Raw genomic sequence first — 25,362 nt, forward strand, 5'->3', positions numbered from 1 at the left:
AAATGTTAAAATAATTTATTATTTCCTCTGTCTCAGTACTTTATCCATGCAGGTTTCTAAAGGAATGCAAGGGGAGTAGCTTTAAGTTACTGTATCCCCATCCCCAGTGTGAGCGCTGCTGAGAGTCGTTAAAGGCTGATAAAGTGCAGATTCCTCCACAAGATAACATTCCTTTCGTTGCATCTTCGTTTTCTTTCCCCCCAGAAAAACCAGAACTTGCCTTTTCTGTGGGATTCAGAACACAGGCCATGTGCACCTTTCAGTTCTGGGAGAGCTCTCATGTATGCTTCTGAAGAGTGTCACAAAGTTCTATCTGTTTTTACGTTTCTCTTTTTTGTTTTTGGTGTTTACAGCTCCATTCACAGCTGGTGCTTGTGCTGCTCTTGCATGTCCTGTGGCTTTCAGGTGTTCAAACAGTTTATTTCGAGATGGAAATGCACAGTTGCAAGTTACACAATGGATGGGAACTTCATGCTACAACGAAGAAAAAAACACAAATATTTGACATTCATATGGAATATGTAATAAAGATCATGCACCAGTTTGTGTACAACTTCTCTCAGACACTGAAAAGTGACTAAGCTGTTTGTTTTAATCACAAACTCTCCATTACCAGTTAACAATTAAACATGTACCTACCAAAAAAAAACCCAGTAACAAGTATAACTTCTTGGAATTTTAAAGAATACTAAGTACAACCAAGAACAGAAGCCTTGCAAATCTAATTCAGAATAAAGAATACTTTTGATCTCATCTGGCTATACAAACAATACTTTGGGATCTGAAAGTTAGTGAATTTAGTTATGTCTTAACTGCAGTTATTACAAGATTTTGCTCTGAGAAAGAGCAGTATTGGGAAAGATGCAAACTGTAGTGCCTGTCACCTGCATGATGACAACAGCTCTGTCTTCAGTTGTTTAATTTACTTGGTGTGAACTGCCTCGGATACAGAGCTTCAGCAAGTCTCAGAAGTAAAATCCAGTCCTACTCTGTGAGGACAAGAGCTGCTGTTTCAGTCTCCTATCCCTGTGATTTTATCAGAAACTAGAAACACCTGTAGTATTAAAAAACAAACAATAAACTGAAACAAAGTCTGTGCACTGGAGATAACCAAACAACCAAGCCTGCTTGTAGTAACGGGACCATCAGCCTTTAAGTAGCGTTAACTGACATACCGTTGCAGGGTGCTCTGAAGATGCCTTAGCAGACTTCTTTGCATCCTTGGCTTTTTTCCCTTTAGGCTTAGTACTGCTGACAGACAAAGAGAAACCAAGATCTGTGCACAGGAACATTAAAAGAGCTTCTGACAGGTTTCAATAATTAATGTCTTCACTGCTCTCCCTTGTTCTTCCTTCACACAATATAATGAAAGTACATAATACAATGCAGGTCGAGGGAAATGATTCTGCCTGTCTGCTCTGGTGAGACCTCACCTGGAGCACTGCATCCAATTCAGGACACAGTGCTTAATACAAGAAGGACACGGACTTTACGGAAAGGGAACAGAGGAGGGCCACAAAAGTGATCAGATGGCTGCAAACATGCTGAGGGAGCTGGGATTATTTAGTATGGAGAAGACGAGGTTCCAGTACTTTAAGGTGCACCACAAGAAAGGCCTACAAGAAAGCTGGGGAAGGGCTATTTACAAATGTGTGTAGCACGAGGACATGGGGCAATGGTGTTTAAACTAGAGAAGGGAAGATTTAGATTTGACATTAGGAAGAAGTTCTTTACTATGATGGTGGTGGAATACTGGGACAGGTTGTCCAGGGAGATGGTGAAGGCCCCACCCCTAGAGTCATTCAAGATCAGGCTTGATGACCCCTCAGTTGCGGATGTCCCAGCTTACTGCAGAGGGGTTGGACTAGATGACCTCCAGAGGTCCCTTCCAATACATTGCATTCTATGAACGATTCTATTTTCAGCAAAAACTAAAGAAATTTGATTTTTGTGATCAAATATTGATCTCACAACTCAGAGAGATATCAATCAGCTACTGGTAAAGTCATGTGGCAGAAATCTGCAGTCATTGCAGAGTCTGCAAATGCCACTTCCAAAGTAGACCCTAACAGTACCTGTTTGGTATCACATTTGCTTGACTCTGATGTGGAGTAGTTGCCCCCAGACATGCGTGACAGCATCAAATGTGACACAGAATGACAGGGTGACTGCAGCACTGCAATCCACACACCTTTTCACTTCACTTTTTGCTTCATTCACTTGGGCAACACCTTCTGTAGCACTTGTGTCCTCTGACACAGCACATCTTTGGCCATCATTTACCAGCTCTTCCGCTAAGTCCTTGTCCACTCTGGGCACTTCCTTTTGTTCCACTGTTTCTTCATCAGCACTTTTATCAGAGGAGTCCTCATAAGTCTGTCCAAACAGAAGAAATGCTAATTAACTATTTTAAGATCATGAGTGATTATGTTTATAATATTATACTCATTTACATCAAACATGGATGGGTTAGGAGAACAGAAAGCCATGGACCTTCTTAATTTTATTGTGTGCTTTCAGTTAGATTTTAAAAAGTAAAACCTTAGCTTCCTGTTTTGAAATATGAGGCCACCAGTGATAACGGGAACACCAATAAAACAGCCTCTAAAACTATGGGAGAGAGAAGACAGAGTAGACTTAATACACCCAGTGTGGCAAAAGATCAGTCCCTAAGCATGCCTGAAAGTTAAACATCTCAGCTGTCAGCAGCATGGAAACAAACTTGATCTCACACTACATAAATGCAATTCTATCACTTCTAGTACCTCCTGCAAAGTCTCAGCTAACAGACTAATCGACTCTCACAAAAAGAGAACAAAAATCAGTGGTTCCCTGCACTGCATAAAGCTTGTTAGAGGACCGAGATTACATTTCTAGAAAAATCTTTGCACAAGGTTCCAGCTCCTGCTATGACAAGAGTGACACCTTCTGGACAGGCTGCAGAAGACCACATCATCAAACTGACAGAACAGACAACATAGTGCCTATCTGCAACCCGTACAGTGAGAAGACCTAACCTCAGATTGAGGAAACAAGAGTACAACAGAAGCCTGACAACCTCAGTGGTAACCAGAAGGTCAAGCCAATACTGAATTGGATTATGCAATACAAGTCAAAGAGAAGCAAGAAAAATTTAGCTGCTTGAAAATCTCAAGAGGTGTTTCTTGAAGGTGAGTGATAATTATAATGTGGGAGAGGGCAAAGAAGGTGAACACATAACTAGAGAATACTAGATGAGATAGGCTGGAGGAAAACAGAAGACCATCTTGGGAAAGGCTGGGAGAAGCAGCACCTTGATACAGGTAGCTCACTGGGACACGGCTAGGACTGAGGTAGTGAACAGAGAAGACTCGAGACTTCAGAAGGATCAGCCTTGAGGAAGGCAGACAAAAGAATATGCTCACCACGGCTGTCACTCAAGCCTGAAACAGCTGACAGTGCTGCTGTCAGCAGAGTCATGTTCCAGACTATAAACAGATTGCATTACATTTATAGTTGAGGTGAAAGGGATGAGTTCATTCCAACAAGCAGCGTCACAACAACGCCACTAATGTGCCACTTTCCCCCAACCCTCTGCTCCCATAGTTAGAGATCAAGAAACAATACATTATACGAACTCCAGCAACCACAGCAGAAAATGACCACCAAACAACAGGGCTGCTAATGCTGCTTTCTGATCGAGTCCTTGCTTTCTCCCACTGCCACTTTTCCTCTGTCTTCCTCACACGTCAGTCTGTAACTGTTTTAGAGCCAGTATCACATTTATTAGGATCTACACAAGCAGAACAAAGTCTTTGAGATTATAATAACAAAATATAATCATAATTACAGTCACTTTTCAGTCTAAGAAGAATTAAAAAGATCTGAGAACAGTCTTTGTGTCTTAAGTGACTTTTGGGTTCATGACAGAAAACAGTTAAGTTAGGACATAGCAAAACTGGGTTATAAAGTTCCCTGATATCATTATGTGACTACATACCATCATTGTCTTCTTTTTCTTCCTTTGCTTCTTTGAGAGTCTGTAAAGATAGGAATTTTAAATTGCCCTCTTTGCAAGAAAAAAAGACAAAAATTCCTTAAAAAAGTACAAAGTTATGTTTTTGTTTATCCTCTAACCTGATACCTTGATGTCCTTGTAACTTAAGAGACAGTAATCACAAATCTGTCTGAAATGAAAACTACAGTTCTCCTAACATACTCACTGCAATTAGCAAAGTGTTTATTCTGCTCAGAGTGAATGTGAAGATACTAGGTGAGATAGCTGTTATTATGTTTTGGACGTTCAAAAGAAAAGAAGAAAGCCGTGCAACTTACTTAGAATAGAATCATAGAATCAACCAGTTTGGAAGAGACCTCCGAGGTCATCCAGGCCAACCTTGCACCCAGCCCTAGCCAATCAACTAGACCATGGCACTAAGTGCCTCAGACAGGATTTGCTTCAACACCTCCAGGGATGGTGACTCCACCACCTCCCTGGGCAGCCCATTCCAATGCCAATCACTCTCTCTGCCAACAACTTCCTCCTAACATCCAGCCCAGACTTCCCCCAGCACAACTTGAGACTGTGTCCCCTTGTTCTGTTGCTGGTTGCCTGAGAGAAGAAGCCACCCCCCACCTGGCTACAGTGTCCCTTCAGGTAGTTGTAGACAGCAATGAGGTCACCCTGAGCCTCCTCTTCTCCAGGCTAAACAACCCCAGGTCCCTCAGCCTCTCCTCATAGGGTTTGTGCTCCAGGCCCCTCACCAGCTTTGTTGCCCTTCTCTGGACATGTTCCAGCACCTCAACATCTCTCTTGAATTGAGGGACCCAGAACTGGACACAGTACTGAAGGTGTGGTCTGACTAGTGCTGAGTACAGGGGAAGAATAACCTCCCTTGTCCTCCTGGCCACACTGTTCCTGATGCAGGCCAGGATTCCATTGGCTCTCTTGGCCACTTCATCCATTCTGATTTGCAGCACACTCATTTCAATATGTATCCCAGCGTCCAACTGACAGAAAGCACAAAATCAACAAACACAAAACCTGTGCAAGTATCCCTTAAAAAAAAAACCAATCACTACTTTTCCTTATCTTTCAGCTTTAAGAAGCAGAGGAAAAAAGAGTATTACCGTGCAGCATTTGAACTCAGTCATGCTAATACATCTTACCAGAACTCTGATGCTAAGAAATGTTTCAAATTGCACAATAGTGTGAGTTACAACACAACTGTAAATCAACATGAGGTCCTTTCTCAGGGCCTCCAAGACTTACTAAATCATTAGTCACAATAAAAGTAAAAACAGTTAAAAGTACTTCTGCTTAGGCATCTCTTCTGTTTCTTCATCCTCTTTGGTACATGTTCCATCTGTATAATCCAACGACACGGGAAACTTCTCTTCTTCTTCTTCCAGCTGCTGTCGTAACAGTGCAACCATCTCTCGATGCTTCTTTGATTTCTCATGATTCTTCATGCTGTGGAGAACATCAGTTCAATATTTCAGGCAGCTCTGAGCAAGTCCTGTAGTATTCACTTATAAATCTGTAACAGGCCCATCATCCATCACTAATAAGCATGGAAAGTTCTGCCCTGACAATGTCTCTACTGGAAAGACAACACTGACCATCGTGTGAAGTTAGAAAAGTCTTCAGAATCCATTTTTCAGTAAGTTTAAACCCAAGACCCCCCCTCCCCAAGTCCCCAATCGCAAGCACTTACGCTTTCTCAGTTTTTAACAATTTGTCACAAGCAGGGCAGTACAGACCATCAACAAATTCAGCTTCTGCAGTCTCATCATTCAGGTTGTCTGAAGGGATCAGTGGGGATCAGAGAGACAAAGTCAGATGAGCAATATTTGAGTAAGCTGCTCTTAAGGTCCCCAGAACATAGTCATAACACTGACATGCAACTTCTTTAGTGCTACAGACCTATCAAGAGCATGGCATCAAATGGTATGTTAGCATAAATTAATAGCTGCAGCTTGCTGCCTTCTCATGTTCAATGCAAAACACCATAAAGGGCCAGGTTAGTCTGCCAACTCTCTGCTGGAGTCAGGGAGTTCCACTATAGTCAGAACTGTGCATCTGGGGCTTTAAGTGCAGTAAGCCAATACTCAGGCTGCAATGACTCAATAAAGAACACCTCCTGATACCCCATACCTTCAATGCCTTTCATTTCCTGTTTATCTGCTTCATCTTCATGATCAGATCCATCTCCAAATTCCTTTTCATACTGTGCCTCCATCTCTTGCAGCTCTCTCTCCAGATCTGACATAGTTATCCAGCTCTGCTCTTTATACTGCTCAGCAAGCCTTTAAGTTAAGAGTAACACAGTAACTTCGACATTGCCTCCACCACAGAAGAACTACAGGAACAGTACTATTTAAAAGATAACTTGCTCTGCCCTGGTATCTTCAGAGGAACATCTTGAATGTAACAATCATTTGTGGGGCCTGAAAATAAAAGCAGTTAGCTCCCAGAAAAGAGGCATTAACGTGTGTGGGTCCAGATTGAATTTCAGATTGAAAATGCCAGGTATGGTATCAAGCTGATAAAAGGAGAGTCAGCTCAACCCTCAAAGCAGTACAGATGCTTTTACCTGCTTGAAAATTCACATCCACCAAGAGTACAGGACCATAAAAGCCACAAGTACCTTATGCCTTTACTGTGCTATGAATACATAGCAGCTCAGATTTCTAAATCTCAGTGTGGCCCAAGTTATCAATCAGTGAACCACAGTACAGCTGAATTTTGCTCCAACTGGCTCCTGGACTCAAGAGTTATCAAGCCATTTGTAATAATATAATAACATAACTGTGTTTAATCCTTCCTTTCACAAAAAAAAAACAGAAACCCATAAATTGCACATTATATGTTCCATATATGTGGATTATTATGATATAATTTTAATCAATATACAGTTAGCTTGCGAGTGCATTTTTTTGGTTAGGAATTTCATCTCCTTCCTCCCATTTTCAGACAGAAGGCTCTTCTAGCTGGAAGAATAAACTGTGGTTACATTTAAGAGATGCCATCTTCCTTCTACGTATTTTTGGGGAAAGTGAAAGCATTACAGATGCATTTAGTCCAGCTAATGGGTCCTTCCTGAAAAGCCAAAAGGCAGAGCAAAACTTAGTTAATTTTTCCCATTTCCTTTTCAGGAAGTTGAGTCCCAAAGCAGATAAAGCTGACCTAAGTCCAGGTTCTCATAGTCCTATGCTCCCTCATTAATAGAATCATAGAATCAGCAAGGTTGGAAGAGACCTCCAAGATCATCCACTCCAACCTAGCACCCAGCCCTAGCCAGTCAATTAGACCATGGCACTAAGTGCCTCAGCCAGGCTTTTGTTGAACACCTCCAGGGACAGTGACTCCACCACCTCCCTGGGCAGCCCATTCCAATGGCAATCACTCTCTCTGCCAACAACTTCCTCCTAACATCCAGCCTATACTTCCCTCGGCACAACTTGAGACTGTGTCCCCTTGTTCTGTTGCTGGTTGCCTGGCAGAAGCATGCATTTTTTTTTCTTTAGGAGAAGTATGATAATTATTTCATGTTGTTTTCCCAGGTAAGTAAAAGCACGCTGGATTCTGTGGTACTACAGCCGGTTACCAGCAGCACACACAGATAATTATTCCCTGGTTACCTTGTATCACTGCATGTCAGCACGATGCAGAGGCACTCGAATTTTAAGAAGCTCAGCGTTGAGACCAAAGCTAACACATAAAATTTTCATGAATGCTTAAAAGAGATGGTGGAGCTGTTATGAGACTCCGTAGGGTATCCTCGTGGGCAGGTTCTCCAAGTTTAAAAGAAAATATTTGTTCTACATTTACATACTTGGCTTGCTTCAGCTTCTGCTGCCTCCGGAACTCCTCTGCTTTCCTAGTTTTTTCTGCATTTTGCTCTTCTACAAGTTTCCTGTGAGCCTGCACTCTTTTGTCTCTTTTACGGATGAAGGCTACTAGCTGACGGACCAGTTCATTCCTCTCCTTCCTTGCTTTATCTCTTGTTTTCTTGTTCTCTTTTTCCATGGCTCTTTTCTCCCAGCGGTTTGAGGCTTGTCGTGTGTCATATTCTTCTTTCCAAGCAAAGCTTTTCTGAGTGCAGAAACTCTGCCAATATGCATAGAAAGGGTGCACTACCTGTAAGTAAAAAAACCCCCAAACATTAACAAGTCACTTGTTTGGAGGAAGTAAAAGGAAAACAAACAACCCAATAATCCAGGACTTTTGTAGCAGTTTTGTGTCTTCTAGACAGGCCACAGTTTTCCCTTAGAGTATGAATAAATCACATGAGGGTTCAGAGAACCCTCCCTAAAATTATGAACCATGCCAAATCTTGTCTGAATTATTCCAAACAGCAGCTCATAAAAAACATCCCTTTGCAGGACTGGAGTACGTTGACGTTAGTATCCAGTTACTCAGATGTGCTGCATTTTTCCTGCCAAACTGGAAAGCACAATCAGAATCAGACAGGCAGTTTGCAAGCACAATCAGTATCAGATATGCATAGAATCACAGAAGCAGTCAGGGTTGGAAGGGACCACAAGGATCACCCAGTTCCAACTCCCCTGCCATGGCCAGTCTGCAAGCAGGCATCTGCACATACTGCTTGACACCCATCACCTACACTACAACGAAAGGGAGTCACAGGAGCAGCAGCCAATGACCAGGGGAGCAACAAAACACACATACATAATGTTACTTCTTCCCTGTATATTCTCACTGCACCCAGTGCAAGACAGAAATTAATAGCCCTTAATGGATTTTTCTTCCATTAATTAATTTATTTTTTATTTCTTGTATTTCTTTTATTAACCAACACAAATTGTTGGCATTTACAGCAGCATGGAGCTGCGACTTGCACAGTTTACAAAGGGGCTATATAAAGATGCAATTACTCCTGTTCTGTTAGCAAATTATATGTCTGCATGTTAAAATGATGCCCTCTAGCTCTCACAGTAGAAGAAACAGTAAATTAGCTTTTCTTATTCTCCTTTACTATTAATAAGCAAATATTGGATTAACAAAATTGCATCATAATTATTTTTGGTCTTGTTCTCTATCACTCTCCAAATATTTACTAACCTTTTGCACTCCATATATTCAAGAGGCAAGATATGCTTGAGCTCTCTTATTACTTGACCCATTAAGCTGTCTTTCTAATACTTAATCCTACATGTACTGCTGTCTGTACTTCAGAACACCACACAGAAATATTTAACCTAACAGTTTAATACTTCTCATTCTAGTTAATCCTCCTTCTTCTGCCACTGGTATTCACATAGAGTATGACAGCACCTCAGCACTAACCTCTAATGGCCTATCTTCATGGCTTTGACTTCCAGCAGGCAAGGCAATACAGTTTTTCCCTGCTATCAGAAAAAAGTAATCCTGATAATAGCCAATAAATACTCATATTTAATCCAATAGCCTAAGCGAGGTTAGACTCTGTGTCCCAGACTTTTGCTTCAGCAGTGGGCATCTTCTGTGCAAAATGATGCAAAACCACCAAGTGATGAGAGGAATCATCCCCTCCTTCACTGGGTGTATGAGCCAAAACCTTCCCCACCTCAGCAGCAACCTGAAATACAGGCATATCTCTGGCTTTCCCCAGGAGACAGTACAGCAGCACCTCCTAAACTCCCAGAGTGATTTTGTTTTGCTTGCTTACTTATACTTGAAGCTGATGGCTTGTTTCTGTACTTGACCTGTGAGTTGTCTCTTCCCATGGAGTCATGTGAAGTCACAGACTTAGAGATATCAAGCGGTGTTCACGCCAAAGATTTTGAAGCCTCTGTACAGTTCTGTAGCTCCCATCTAAAACTCTTCTCTTTTTCCCACAAACACTCCCACAGAATCATGGTAGTACAGAATGTTAGGGGCTGAAAGATCATCTAGTCCAATCTCCCTGACAGAGCAGGATCACCTAGAATGGGTCACACAGGAACACATCCAGACAGGTTTTGAATGCCTCCAGAGAAAGATATTCCATAACTGTAAATGGTTAACCCTCCTAGCGGAGTAGTCTTGACCCTGACCCCAGGTCCTCCTAACTCCTCCATGGGGGTGGGTCCCAACCTTACTCCAGGTGTAGTGCTTAGCTCACTCCCACTTCTGTCTAGCCCCCTACAAAAATCAGAGGAACCTTCTATTTCACCCTCTTGCCCTGCCTCCTTGCCTGACAGGACCACCTTCCTGTTCCTGCTGCTCCTTTTTTTACCATGTGGCCATCAGTGCACGAGGTGGACAAACCCATACCCATCAATTTGGTTTTATATATATGTATTTTGTGTCTTCTTTGTCCCTTCCCTACACCTCTTTGTAACTCCCCTACCTCAAATACCTTTTATTTATTAATTAAATTTTCTCTTTTGCCTTCCAAATCAAAGTGAGACTATTTATTTGGGTGTGTTTTACCTTTTCCTCTCTACATCTAATTCCTTTTCTTTGAAAAAAAAAAAAAAGGAGAGAGAGGGAAAGGCATCCTATAAACTGTTACTTGTTCTATTAACTGTATTTGAGTCTCTGGGAGACTTAAACTACAGCCAAGCCAATAATCTCTCCGGGCAGCCTGTTCCAGTTGAAAAGTTTTCCCTTATTGTGGAATCACAAACCCTTAGAGGCTGGAAGGGACCTTCAGAGATCATAGAGTCCAACATCCTGCCAAGGCAGAATGCCCTACGTTAGTACACACAGGAACTTTGTTGGTTTCAGGCTAAATAGAATATTTTAATGAGACGAATTAGATTGTAGGCTGTGGAAGGAAACAATGGTGATGTCTGCTTCACTCATAGGCTTGCTGAGATGTATAAAAGCAAGGACAGAAACACAGATAAGACAGTATCTCTGTCTGCTGGAGTGTGTCTCTTCTGCTTGGACCTGTGTAACCCAAATAATCATTCCCCTTCTAACCCTCCTTGCCGATCCTCCAAACTCAACTTTGTATGTAAGAGAGACTCTGGGATAAGGTAGAGAGGTGGAAAGAAGGTGAAAGGGTGGTTGGGAGTCCCTCCTGAGTACTCTGGTTTCTGGGAGGGCTGTTGTGCTTCGGTATTACTTTGAGTTTGCCTATTTCTGTATATAGCTGCATATATTTGTAATATATTGTAAATACCTGCTTGTATATTGTGCTAAGCTGTGAATATAAAGCTTCATTCCTTAACTTCCAGCTGGCTGAGCCTATTCTGGGTGATTTCATAAGAGTGGAGGGGTGTCTAACTGCCAAACCATCACAGCTTTATTTTTTGGTGCCCAGCGTGGGGCAGATAGATGACAGCTTGTCGCATTCTGCCCTAATCTCTGCCATAAAAACTATGACTACAGAAATAAAAGATACCATGAAAGAACTGAAGGAGAAAATTAAAACCTCCATATCCAATCATAAAATCAACCAGGTTGGAAGAGACCTTGAAGATCATCCAGTCCAACCTATCACCCAGCCCTATCCAGTCAACTAGACTATGGCACCAAGTGCCTCATCCAGTCTTCTCTTGAACACCTCCAGGGACAGTGACTCCAACACCTCACCCAGGAGCCCATTCCAGTGCCAGTCACTCTCTCTGGCAACAACTTACTCCTAACATCCAGCCTAGACCTACCCCAGCACAACTTGAGACTGTGTCCCCTGGTTCTATTGCTGGTTGTCTGGCAAAAGAGACCAACCACCACCTGGCTACAACCTCCCTTCAGGTAGCTGTAGACAGCAATGGGATCCTCTCTGAGCCTCCTTCCCTGGAATGTCAGCTGTGCTGGACATGCTAGATCTTCAGTACGAGCTGGAATCGAAGGAGGCTAAATGATATGCTACCATAGGCATTGCTAATGCTTTCTTCTATATTCCCATAGCAAAGGAGTGCAGGCCTCAGTCTGCATTCACCTGGAGAGGAATCCAGTACCAGTTCAACCGTTTGCCTCAGAGGTGGAAACACAGCTCAACCATCTGACACTCAGTCATCCACAATGCACTGGAGAAAGGTAAAGCTCCAGAGCACATCCAGTACATCGACGACATCATTGTGTGGGGCCAAACTGCTGAGGAAGTCTTCGAGAAAGGTAACAAAATCATTGACATTCTGTTGCAAGCAGGTTTTGCCATTAAGAGAGACAAGGTCAAAGGACCTGCCAGAGAAATTCAGTTTCTGGGAGTGTGGTGGCAGGATGGTCGCCGTTACATTCCTCAGGATGTGATTAACAAAGTCTCTACCATGGCTGTTCCCACCAGTAAGAAGGACACACTTTCTTTTCTTGGTGTGGTGGGATTTTGGAGACTACACATTCCTGGTTTCAGTCAGATTGTCAAGCCTCTGCATGATGTGACTCGTAAGAGAAACAATTTCGAGTGGGGACCTGAACAACAAGCAGCCTTTGATCAGATCAAGCGAGAAGTAGTCCATGCAGTGGGCTTGGGACCTGTGAGATCTGGTCCGGACATTAAGAACATTATATCCACGGCTGCCAGTGACAATGCTCCAACTTGGAGCCTTTGGCAGAGAGCTCCAAATGAGACACATGGTTGTCCACTTGGTTTCTGGGGACGTAGCTACAGAGGTTCAGAGGCAAATTACACCCCAACAGAGAAAGAGATACTAGCAGTTTATGAAGGAGTGAAAGCAGCTTCTGAAATGATTGGAACTGAGTCACAATTGCTTTTAGCTCCTAGACTGCCAGCTCTAAACTGGATGTTCAAAGTTCATCACCACATCATGCCACAGATGCAACCTGGTCTAAGTGGATGGCTTTGGTAATCCAACAAGCACAAATGGGTAATCTCAATCGACCTGGTCTGGTGGAGGTGATCACCAACTGGCCAGAAGGCACAGACTGTACCAAACCTCCAGAGGAAAGAGCAACCCGTCCTGAAGAAACTCTTCCCTATGGTGATCTCTCCAATCAGGAAATGAACTATGCTTTGTTTACAGATGGTTCATGTCATCTTGTTGGGAACAAGCAAAGATGGAAGTCAGCAGTCTGGAGTCCTACCAGGACAGCTACTGAAGCAAGAGATGGAGAAGGTGAATCCAGTCAATTTGCTGAGGTAAAAGCTGTCCAACTTGCTCTTAATGTGGTTAAATGTGATATAACTTGCAGTTTCAGGAGGCTGCTGACATGCACAGAAATTCAGGAAGAGATCATTGCCAATTTCCTACCTTGCCTCTGTGAGTAAGGTCTGCTGTTCCCTTAAATTAGAATCATAGAATCAACCTGGTTGGAAGAGACCTCCAAGATCATCCAGTCCAACCTAGCACCCAGCCCTAACCAATCAACTAGACCATGGCACTAAGTGCCTCATCCAGGCTTTTCTTGAAGACCCCCAGGGACGGTGCCTCCACCACCTCCCTGGGCAGCCCATTCCAATGCCAATCACTCTCTCTGTGAACAACTTCTTCCTAATATCCAGCCTATACCTACCCTGGCACAACTTGAGACTGTGTCCCCTTGTTCTATTGCTGGTTACCTGGGAGAAGAGGCCACCCCCCACCTGGCTACAATGCCCCTTCAGGTAGTTGTAGACAGTAATAAGATCACCCCTGAGCCTCCTCTTCTCCAGGCTAAACAGGCCCAGCTCCCTCAACCTCTCCTCATAGGATTTGTGCTCCAGGCCCCTCACCAGCTTTGTTGCCTTTCTCTGGACACGTTCCAGCACCTCAACATCTCTCTTGAATTGAGGGGCCCAGAACTGGACACAGTACTCAAGGTGTGGCCTGGCCAGTGCTGAGTACAGGGGAAGAATAACCTCCTTTGTCCTACTGGCCACACTGTTCCTGATGCAGGCCAGGATGCCACTGGCTCTCTTGGCCACCTGGGCACACTGCTGCCTCATCTTCAGCTTACTATCTATCAGTACCCCCAGGTCCCTTTCCTCCTGGCTGCTCTCCAGCCACTCAGTCCCCAGCCTATAGCGCTGCTTGGGGTTGTTGTGGCCAAAGTGCAGAACCCTGCACTTGGCCTTGTTCAATCTCATCCCATTGGCCTCTGCCCACCCATCCAGCCTGTCCAGGTCCCTCTGCAGGGCTCTCCTACCTTCCAACAGATCCACACCTGCTCCTAGCTTGGTGTCATCTGCAAACTTACTGATGCTGGACTCAATCCCCTCGTCCAGGTCATCAATAAAGATATTGAACAGGACTGGGCCCAACATTGATCCCTGGGGAACACCACTAGTGACAGCTGCCAACTGGATGTGGCACCATTCACCACCACTCTCTGAGCTCTGCCATCCAGCCAGGTCTTGATCCAGCACAGAGTGAATCTGTCCAAACCATGAGCTGCCAGCTTGGCCAGGAGCTTGTTGTGGTAGACAGTGTCAAAGGCTTTGCTGCAGTCCAGGTAGACTACATCCACAGCCTGCCCCACATTCACCAGGCAGGGAACCTGATCATAAAAGGAGATCAGGTTGGTGAGGCAGGACCTGCCCTTCTTAAACCCATGCTGGCTGGGCCTGATCCCTTGGCCATCCTGTAGGTGCTTTGTGATGGCACCCAAGATTACCTGTTCCATGACCTTGCCTGGCACTGAGGTCAGGCTCACAGGTCTGTAGTTTTCTGGCTCCTCCTTACGACCCTTCTTGTGAATGGGTATCACATTGGCAGCTTCCAAGTCTTCAGGAACCTCTCCAGTGAGCCAGGACTGCTGATAAATGATGGAGAGTGGCTTGGCCAGCTCAGCTGCCAGCTCTCTCAGCACCCTAGGGTGGATCCCATCCGGTCCCATGGACTTGTGAGGATCCAAATGACGCAGCAGGTCCCTTACTGCTTCCTCCTGGGTTAGAGGGGGACTGTACTGGTCCCTGACTCCATCCACCACTCCAGGAGTCCAGCTGTCCTGGAGACAACCTGTCCCACTAGTGAAGATTGAGGCAAAGAAGGTGTTAAGCACCTCTGCCTTTTCCTCATCCTTTGTCACTATGTTCCCATCTCTATCTAACAAGGACTGGAGGTTGTCCTTGGCCCTTCTCTTGCCATTCATATATTTAAAGAAACACTTTTTATTTTCCTTGGCAGCCGTGGCCAGCCTGAGCTCCAAGTGGGCTTTTGCCTCTCTAATTTTTGCTCTACAAGACCTAGCAACTTCCTTGAACTTCTCCTGGGACACCTCCCCTCTTTTCCAAAGGTGATACACTCTCTTTTTAATCTTTAATTCCTTCAGCAGCTCCCTGCCCATCCAGTCTGGCTGCCTCCCTCGTTGGCTCATCTTCTGGCTCAGTGGCACTGCCTGCTCCTGTGCCTGCAGGAGTTCTTTCTTGAAGCAGCTCCAACCTTCCTGAACCCCTTTGTTTTCAAGGGCTATTTCCCAAGGAACTTTCTGAGTTAGTTCCTTAAATAGGCTGAAGTCTGCCCTTCGGAAGTCCAGTGTGGAGGTTCTGTTGATGCCCCTCCTGGTTTCTCCATGTATTGAAAACTCAATAATTTCATGGTCACAGGACCCCAGGCAGCCTCCAACCACCACATCCCCTTCCAGCCCCTCTCTATTTGTGAGCAGCAGGTCAAGCAGGGCTGCCCCCCTGGTAGGCTCACGTAACAGCTGGGATAGGAAGTTGTCTTCCACACATTGCAGAAACCTTCTAGGCTGCTTCTTCTCTGCAGTGTTTAAGTCCCAGCAGATGTCTGGTAGGTTAAAGTCGCCCACCAGAACAAGGGCAGGTGATCTTGAGGCAGCCTCCAGTTGTTTAAAGAGTAATAAATCAACCTCTTCTTCCTGGTTGGGTGGTCTGTAACAGACTCCAACCAGGATATCAGCCTTGTTGGCCGTTGCCTTAATTCTCACCCATAATGACTCAACTTGATCATCTTTGATTTCTACCCCCATGACATCCAGAGCATCCCTAATATACAGTGCCACTCCCCCACCCTTTCTCCCTTGCCTGTCTCTCCTGAAGAGTCTGTAGCCATTGATTGCAGCACTCCAATCATGTGAGCCATCCCACCACGTTTCAGTGATGGTGACAACATCATAGTTTTCCTCCAGCACCAGAGCTTCCAGCTCCTCTTGTTTGTTACCCATACTGCGTGCATTAGTGTACATGCACTTCAGCTGGGCTGCTGCTTTTACTCCTAGCTCTAGCCTACCATCCTCAATTCCCTTTGATTTATCTCTGGTGCTGTCATGTTTAACCCCCTCCCCCTTCCATTCTAGTTTAAAGCCCTCTCAACAAGCCCAGCCAGCTTATGTGCCAGGGTCCTTCTCCCCTTCTGTGATAGTTGTATCCCATCTGCTGATTGCAGACCTGTGGCAAGATGAAGTTCCCCAAGATCAAAGAATCCAAAGTTATGTTGGAGGCACCAGCCCCTGAGTCACTTGTTCATCAAATACGCTTTCCTATTCATCTCTGCATTCCAGCCTGTGACTAAGGGTAAAGATGAAAAGGTTACCTGTGCCCCTGCTCCCTCAACTGCTTTCCCCAGTGTCTTAAAGTCCCTTTTGATAGCTTTTAGCCCTCTGCTATTAATCTCATCATTCCCTGCCTGTATAACTAATAAGGGATAGTAATCAGAGGGCTAATTCTCTCCTCAGACTGTGTTTTAAGTTAGCCTTTTCCATTTTCTGGCTTTCCTAAATCACTAAACTTGCCCACAATCATCCCTTGAATTCCTGACTAAATTAGAGCCTGTAAATAAGCCTTAACTAGTTCTGTATATAGTTTGGGGGCAGGGTTTTTGGGAAAATTGTCGTGGAGGCAGGAAATTAATGTGGCCCAGTCAGGAATTATAAAAATATAATTATTTTTCCTGAAAATCCCACTCCCAAACTACATACAAAACTAGTTTAGGTTTATTTACAGGTTCCAATTTGATTGCAAATTCTTCAAAAGGAGGTTATGGACAAATGTAGAGATTTAGGAAGTCAGGAAATGGAAAAGGCTAAGCTACAAACACAGCTTTACCCCACTGTCTATGAGGCTGAGCAGAGAATTAAGGGAACAGCAGGCTTTACTTACAAAGGTGAAATAGGTATTGGGCAATGATCCCTTGCTGGATTTCTCTGTGGCTTGGCTGCCACAGAATCAGGCAGGTTGGAAGAGACCTCCAAGATCATCCAGTACAACCTAGCACCTAGCCTTTTCCAATCAACTAGACAAAGTTCATCATCCATTCTTTTTCTGAACATCTCCAGGGACAGCAACTCCCCCACCTCCCTGGGCAGCCCACTCCAATGGCAAATCACTCTCTTGATCACTCTCTTTGCCTTCTGACATTGCAAGCAATATCCAATAGTGTAGATCCACGCAGCAGAAGCCCAGGGCAAGTGGTAAAGCTGCCAAACTCAGAAATGTCTTGAAACACAGACACCACAATAGAGATTTGTGGAAGCAACACTGCTTCAGCAACAGCAGGGGAGAGCCAAACTGCTAGGGTCTCCCCAGACCAGAAGGCAGCCAGGAAGTTGGCTGCTGTATGGTCTGAGAGTAGCCGGGTCCAGCTGCCGTTGGCAGCTCTCTCAAATGGACCCCAGGACTTTCCAAGCCTGCAAGTTTGCACAGAATGGTGCAAAAGTGGGGAGAACTGTCCAAAGGCAGGGATGATGTAAAACCAAGAGCCGTGTAAAAAGGTAGAAGCCATCCAAAAGCAGGGACGGTCCAAAATGGGAATTCTGTCATGGCAGGAATCTGTCCTGTCAGGAGCTCTGTCACAAAGGGAACTCTTTCAAGGTGGAAACGTCCTCGCCTTCTCCCTTGGTCCATTTATCCTTTTCTAGACAAAGTGTCCGTTTGCCACTTTATACTGGGCACAAAAAACAACAGACTGATTCCAGGGCAGGCTTCCACACAGGTCAATGGACGTGTGGAAAGGCGCCTTTTGCTGTTTTCCCCTTCAAGCCTGAAAGGCAGGGGTGGGGAAAGCAGTTTCACACGGCCTTCTCCTCCCCATTCAAACCTGCAGGGGCAGGGAGGGAAGAAAAGAATGTGGAGTGCTCCAGAACAAAACCAAAAATAATTCTATTTTTGTAATTCCTCCCTCAGCCAATTAATACCCAACCAAAGCGGCCTCCTGGCTCTCTTTCTTGATTTCATACCTGCTGGGATGCTCAGATTTTCAGCTTGGAAGAAATGTTCCTTGAATATTAACCAACTACCTTGGGCCCCTTTACCTTCCAGTTCCTTGTCCCATGAGATTTCCCCTAGCAATTGCTTGAAAGGCCAAAGCTGGCCCTGCTGAAGTCCAGGGTTGCAATCCTGTGTAGCGTTCTGTTGCTACCACACAAGATCCTGAACTCCAACATCTCATGGTAGCTACAGCCAAGGCTGTCCTCAGCCTTCATACTGAGCAGTGAGCACTGCAATGCTGGAAACCCTTGACAGTGTAATTTGTCTGAATATAACAGGGATAATGAGCTTCCCATTCAACAGATGCTGTGTCTCTCAGAACAGTCCTATGAATCCCTTTTAAGAAAGAGAGCATTCTGCTTCCACAGGAGTCTGAACAAGGCCAATGTCAAAGCATGTTAGTGCTAGAATTCCAGCCATTTTTACAGGTATCAACTGACAAAACTGGGTCTATAATCTGATCTATCCTATGGTCTCAAAACAAGCAGTTACCTAAAGATGTTTTGAGCTAACTTCATTAAAAGACAGATTTTAGCAGCTTCAGAGACACTAAATATTCCTCCGTTGAAAAAATATTCCCTCTGTTAAGCTGCCCCATCATTTCATCTGCTATTCCAACACTTGTTCTGACACTTCTTAGTTTGACTTGCAGCTGTTTCCAAGTCCAGCCAAGCCTTTTAAGGTATGTACCAATTTAAATTTCACAAATAATTTGTCATCCAGTATAATCTATTAAAGTGTAAGGGAAAAGTAACAGACTAGGAGCAGCATTTAAATACACCCATATTGTGCTGTTATTCACTGGGCAAAGTGCTGTTATTTCACTGCTGAAGTAAGCCAAACAGAATACAACAGTTGGCACACCAGAAGACAAGAATACAAGTGTCCCCCACACATTTTGTTTTCTTGCTTTGTAAATTAAATTTTACTACAGAATAACTGTAGATGACAGGAATATTAGAGTTCACATGGCAGGCCAACCACCACATCTACCATTCCCTAAAGGCTGTGTTATGCAGTAAGTGCTATGCAGTTTTCCCAAATAAGCTAAGACACATATAATTAAAAAAAAAATCTCAGTAGCTCTTTCTGGAATTTAAGTTAAATTAAAATCCTGGTGAATTATTTCTATCAGGAAGCAAAGAAAACATCCGCTCTTTTGCTTTGTAGGCCTTGTACTACACTTACATTTCAATGTCATAACTAGCTGCTAGCCCTGCAAAGTGTTTGTCTGACAATCTGCCCTAAAAGCCTGGCTAATAATATACTCCAACAGGAAATAACAATTCTAACTCACCTGATGAATCCTAACACAAGCACTTCCTTCTAGCATTGGTCTATAGTAGTAGGAATGACAGCAGACACCTGGCTTCGTATTCACCTTAGAGATCAGCAGAAGCCTTTCCTTTCACTTCAGTGTGAGACACATCAATGACCTAATTGTGTTACTTTCAGATCAGTTTTACACATGCTCTTACCGTATCGTAGTCACTATGGGAATCTCCAAACATAGGGAATTCTTCAATATCTTCCTGGGTCATATATTCCACCTCTTCCTTTGCAATCTTTTCAAAAACTTGTCGATAGACTGTAAAGAATCCCTGAAATGAAAAAAAACCCAAACCAACAAAAAAAAAAAAAAATCAAAGCATTCTACTCATGGCTCAGTAACACATGCACAAATGCTAAGCTACAGTACTGTATTTTGGAGAAATACTACAATTCTGCAACAGCAACTCAAAATCAGAGCAAAGGCCTTGTAAGCAAGACTCTCTGAATTAAGCTCCCATTCTCTCTCATTCCTTCTATTTCTGTCTCTATCACATAGTTTCTGTCACACACATCAAGGATCTGTACTCAAATCTAAACTAAAACAAGACATTTCAGCATGCTGAAGATGTTGGTAACCTTCTGGTTGCAGAGGATGAAGTTTTGAGAAGTTCCAAACATCTAAGTTCATAGTATCATAGTATCATCAGGGTTGGAAGAGACCTCACAGATCATCAAGTCCAAACCTTTACCACAGAGCTCAAGGCTAGACCATGGCACCAAGTGCCACATCCAACCTTGCCTTGAAGTGCCCCAGGGACGGCGACTCCACCACCTCCCCGGGCAGCCCATTCCAGTGTCCAATGACTCTCTCAGTGAAGAACTTTCTCCTCACCTCAAGCCTAAATCTCCCCTGGCGCAGCCTAAGGCTGTGTCCTCTTGTTCTGGTGCTGGCCACCTGAGAGAAGAGAGCAACCTCCCCTGAGGGACACCACTAGTGACAGCCGCCAGCTGGATGTGGCACCATTCACCACCACTCTCTAGGTCCAGCCCTCCAGCCAGTTCCTAACCCAGCACAGAGTGTTGCCATCCAAGCCATGGGCTGACAGCTTAGCCAGCAGTTTGCTGTGGGGGACAGTGTCAAAGGCCTTGCTGAAGTCCAGACAGACCACATCCACAGGCCTCCCCACATCCACCAAGCAGCTCACCTGATCATAGAAGGAGATCAGGTTGGAGAGGCAGGATCTGCCCTTCCTAAACCCATGCTGGCTGGACCTGAGCCCTTTGCCATCCCTCAGGTGCGCTCTTATCACCCCCAAGATAACCTGCTCCATCAGTTTCCCCGGCACTGAGGTCAGGCTGACAGGTCTATAGTTCCCAGGTTCCTCCATCCGACCCTTCTTGTGGATGGGGACCACGTTGGCCATTTTCCAGTCTCCTGGGACCTCTCCAGTGAGCCAGGACTGCTGGAAAATGATGGAGAGCAGCTTGGCCAGCTCAGCTGCCAGCTCTCTCAGCACCCTGGGATGGATCCCATCTGGTCCCATGGACTTGTGGGTGTCCAGATGGCTCAGCAGGTCCTGAACTAATGCTTCATGAATTTCCAGGGGAACACACCGCTCCCCGACCCCATCCCCCAGTTCAAGAGGCCATTCTTCTCCTCCTCCTTCCTTACTGTTGAAAACTGAGGTGAAGAAGGCATTCAGGACCTCAGCCTTTTCTTCATCATCAGTTATAGTGTTCCCCTTCTGGTCCAGTAAGGAGTGGAGGCTCTTCTTGCCCTTCCTTTTAGCGTTGATACATTGATAAAAGTGCTTTTTGTTAACTTTCACGGAAGTGGCAGCCTAAGTTCTAGCTGGGCCTTAGCCTCTCTAATTTTTCTCCTGCATAATCTGGTTACCTCCTTAAACACGTCAGGAGAAGCCTTCCCCTCCTTCCAGAGGTGATACACCCTCTTTTTTTCCCCCAATTCCTTCAGGAGCTGTTTGCTCATCCAGGCTGGTCGCCTCCCCCTGCGGCTCATCTTTCGGCACATGGGAACTGCCAGCTCCTGTGCCTCCAAGAGCTCCTGTTTAAAGTATGTCCAACCATCCTGGACCCCTTTGTTCTCGAGGACTGCTGCCCAGGGGACTTCGGAAATAAGTTTCCTAAGCAAATTGAAGTTTGCCCTCCAAACTTCCAAGGTGTAGGTTTTGTTGCAGTGCCTCCCTACCTCCCTGTATATTGAAAACTCCACTAACTTGTGATCACTACACCCCAGGCAGCCTCCCACTGCCACATCTCCTACCAGCCCTTCTCTGTTGTTACCAACTTACTCCTAGTATAGTAATACAAAGACAGGTAAGAATTTTCTCCAGCAGTTTTTTTTTCTAATCATATAGAGTTTTTTAGGTTATGATGAGGATCTTAAATATCCAACAGGCAGTTCAATTATAGGAAGCAAACCTTCCCCAAGGACTGTTGTTTTATTGCCACCTCTTTTTTTCAGTCTGAAGCATTCCAGCTGGTTATAGATACTTCAAGTAGAATAGAATCAACCAGGTTGGAAGAGACCTCCAAGATCAGCCAGTCCAACCGATCCCCCAGCCCTATGCAGTCAACTAGACCAGGACACTAAATGCCTCATCCAGGCTTTGCTTGAACACCTCCAGGGATGGTGCCTCCACCACCTCCATGGGCAGCCCATTCCAATGGCAAATCACTCTCTCTGGGAAGAACTTCCTCCTAACATCCAGCCTAGACTTCCCCCAGCACAACTTGAGACTGCGTCCCCTTGTTCTATTGGTGGTTGCCTGGGAGAAGAGGCCAACCCCCACCTGGCTACAGCCTCCCTTCAGGTACTTGTAGACAGCAATGAGGTCACCCCTGAGCCTCCTCTTCTCCAGGATAAACAACCCCAGCTCCCTCAGCCTCTCCTCATAGGGTTTGTGTTCCAGGCCCCTCACCAGCTTTGTCATCCTTCTCTGGACACGTTCCAGCACCTCATCTCTCTTGAACTGAAGAGCCCAGAATTGGACACAGTGTTGAGTACAGGGAAAGAATAACCTCCCTCATCCTACTGGCCACACTGCAAAGTGCTGGAATGCTTCACTACATAACATAATAATGCACACACTCAGTAGCTGTACAGCTGGACACCAAGACCAAGCAACTGTTGGACCAGAAGCAGGAATTGAAGCGTTCCTGTTTACACAAGTTTTCCTAAAACTAATTATTATTGCTATCTGTGTGCAACTAATCCACAAAGAGATTTTCAGTGCAGAGCAAATGTCAGCACTTTTCAGGAAATTTAAACTGACTCATGTAAGATGAAGTAACTCCTTACCTTTTCATCATCTCCATATCCAGAGTAACAGCTAACAGTGAAGTAGCGTAGCAGATCTAAAGTGTCATCTTGGTAGTCTCCATCGACTCCTTTCAGCAGAGCTTCCCTGTGATTATCATACCTAACAAAAAAATACACAGTATCAAGCAAGTGGAGACACAGAACATTCCTCAGTGCTGGCGAGCTAACACAGTCTACCTTAATGTTCAGCTTAGCCCAGTGCTTGGTATTTGTGTCCCATACTCCAAGTCATCACAGATAAAAAAGATAAGCTTGCTAAATATTCTCTCTTGATCTTTATTTAGTTTGCTTTATCTACACTATAGCAGCAATTTCTTAACAGGCAGCTAGCAAACACATCTGACCAAGATGCTTCAATAAACTCTCAGAAATGGACATTATTTAAATCATCCAACACACAAAAAAGAAAGCACCAAAAAAACCCAATCCAAATCACACATTAGCATTTAAAACTGAAAATCAGTTCTTCTACTTTAAGACCAATCAGTGCAGGTATATTTGCTGCATAACCTGGGAGATGCCTCAGCCCATTTGAAAAAACAAGCTACAGAGCACATTCGAAGTAGCAATCTCTTAAAAGAGATGTCTGTTGGCATGTCAAATTAGAGCTGTCATAAAATCATTAAGGTTGGAAAAGCCCTTGAAGATCCAGTACAACTGTCAACTCACCACCACCACACCCACTAAACCTGCAGAATCATAGAATCAGTCAGGGTTGGAAGGGACCACAAGGGTCATCTAGTTCCAACCCCCTTGCCATGCCCAGGGACACCCTACCCTAGATCAGGCTGCCCACAGCCCCATCCAGCCTGGCCTTAAACACCTTCAGGAACAGGGCCTCAACCACCTCCCTGGGCAACCCAGTCCAGGCTCTCACCACTCTCATGCTCAACAACTTCCTCCTCACGTCCACTCTGAACCTACCCACCTCCAGCTTTGCTCCATTCCCCCTAGTTCTGTCACTCTCTGATATACTGAAAAGTCCCTCCCCAGCTTTTTTGTAGGCCCCCTTCAGAATACTGAAAGGCCACAAGGAGGTCACCTGGAAGCCTCTTTTGCAGACTGAACAGCCCCAACTCTTTCAGTCTGTTTTCATAGCAGAGCTGCTCCAGGCCTCTGATCAGCCCAGTGGCCCTCCTCTGGACACGCTCCAGCATGTCCACATTCCTCTTGTCATGGGGGCTCCAGAATTGGACACAGTACTCCAAGTGGGGTCTCACCAGAAGGGAGTAGAGGGGGAGAATCACCTCTCTCGACCTGCTGGCCACACTTCTCCTGATGCAGCCCAGGATCTGGTTGGCTTTCTGAGCTGCAAGTGCACACTGCTGGCCTGTGTTGATCTTCTTGTCCACCAGCACCACCACGTCCCTCTCCTCAGGGCTGCTCTCCAGCAACTCACTGCCCAGCCTGGATTTGTGCTTGGCATTGCCACTACCCAGATGCATGACCTTGCACTTGGTCTTGTTGAAGCTCCTGAGGTTGGCTTGTGCCCACCTCTCCAGCCTGTCCAGGTCCCTCTGGATGGATCCCTTCCCTCCAGTGTGTCTGCTGCACCACACAGCTTGGTGTCATCAGCAAACTTGCTGAGGGTGCACTCAGTGCCTCTGTCCTGAAGTGACACAGAAATACACTCACACACATATATCAAGGCTTACCACCTGTAGCAATCAACGGCAATACTGAACACCTGCAAATGATGCTGACTCTTCCTCCCTAAAGCAGGAAGGACTATGGCCAGGGGCACTTGTACAGGCTAACATGCACTTGCTATCTTGCTCTGGGAAGAAGGAGCGAAAGCCAACACCAACATGTCCCCACAGCATGACCCCTTAGCACCCAGCTCAGTACTACCACTCCAAACACTGCAAGGAAGGCGTGGGTGCTCAGCTGTGCTTTAAAGGCTACACACTACTTGGGTCCCAACTATTTGAGCAGCCTGAAGCGAAGTGGCCGCTTCTGACACAGAGGTCCGTGCTGAGTCGCAGCAATACCCAGAGAAAAGTGCAGTCCTGGATGAGATCGAATTTAAAAAGCCTTTTTCCGGCGCTGATCAGATGCAACACTGCTCACCAGGCTCTTTCCTGGGGGTCACTGAGGACATCATACGCTGCCTGGATTAGTTTGAACTGCGCTGCTGCTTCCTCCGTGTTCTCTAGGTTTTTATCTGTAAGACAACGTAAGGACACTGTAAGCGATCGCACACAGGGCGAGCAGCACCCGCCAGCGCCGCTTCAGACGCCGGCCATCGTGTGGCGAGCACTGCCGATGGCGCCGCCCCAGTCACCGACACGCTGCCGGCCGGGACGCAGCTCTCGGCCGCGCTTCCCGCAGCCTCTCCCAGCGGATCCGGGGCGGCCCAGCCGGTGCCGTACCGGCATCACGGGGAAAGCACCGAACGCAGCCGCCTACGAGGAGAAGAAGCTTCTCTCCCCTACAGACAGGGCCCTGCGGAGCCAAGCGGGGCAGAGGCAGGCCGGGCCCTCTCCCTCGGCCTTCGGCCGGGCCCCACAGGCGGAGGGCCGGCGTCGCTATCTTACCTGGGTGCCAGCGGAGCGCCAGCCGGCGGTACGCCCGCTTCAGTTCCTCCTCGCTTGCGTCGCGCTTCACCCCCAGCACCTCGTAGTGACACTTCATGGCTGCGGCGGCGCGGCAACTCGCGGCGGGCAGGCGCCGGCCGGCGGCGCGGCCAGGGCAGCGGGCGGAGGCGGGGCCCGCCGTGGCGCA

General features: G+C 45.8%; 1 protein-coding gene across 2 annotated transcripts; it reads right to left on the reverse strand.

Annotated features, from left to right (window-relative positions):
• Positions 1-25,336, reverse strand: DNAJC21 (DnaJ heat shock protein family (Hsp40) member C21). 2 transcript variants are annotated; one of them, XM_064140867.1, is made up of 12 exons: positions 25,176-25,336; positions 24,709-24,802; positions 22,618-22,738; positions 19,502-19,624; positions 7,818-8,122; positions 6,137-6,288; positions 5,697-5,784; positions 5,294-5,452; positions 3,980-4,019; positions 2,192-2,376; positions 1,176-1,248; positions 1-474 (listed from the first exon to the last, which is right to left on the reverse strand). In XM_064140867.1, the coding sequence occupies exons 1-12, from the start codon at positions 25,270-25,272 to the stop codon at positions 310-312; spliced, it is 1,602 nt and encodes a 533-aa protein (XP_063996937.1). In that variant the 5' UTR covers positions 25,273-25,336; the 3' UTR covers positions 1-309. The 2 variants fall into 2 exon arrangements, with proteins under 2 accessions (XP_063996937.1, XP_063996936.1); XM_064140866.1 differs by having other exon boundaries at positions 1,176-1,251.
• Between the last annotated feature and the right edge of the window lie 26 nt (positions 25,337-25,362).

This window comes from Pogoniulus pusillus, chromosome Z, assembly GCF_015220805.1.
Source record: "Pogoniulus pusillus isolate bPogPus1 chromosome Z, bPogPus1.pri, whole genome shotgun sequence".
Taxonomy (NCBI): domain Eukaryota; kingdom Metazoa; phylum Chordata; class Aves; order Piciformes; family Lybiidae; genus Pogoniulus; species Pogoniulus pusillus.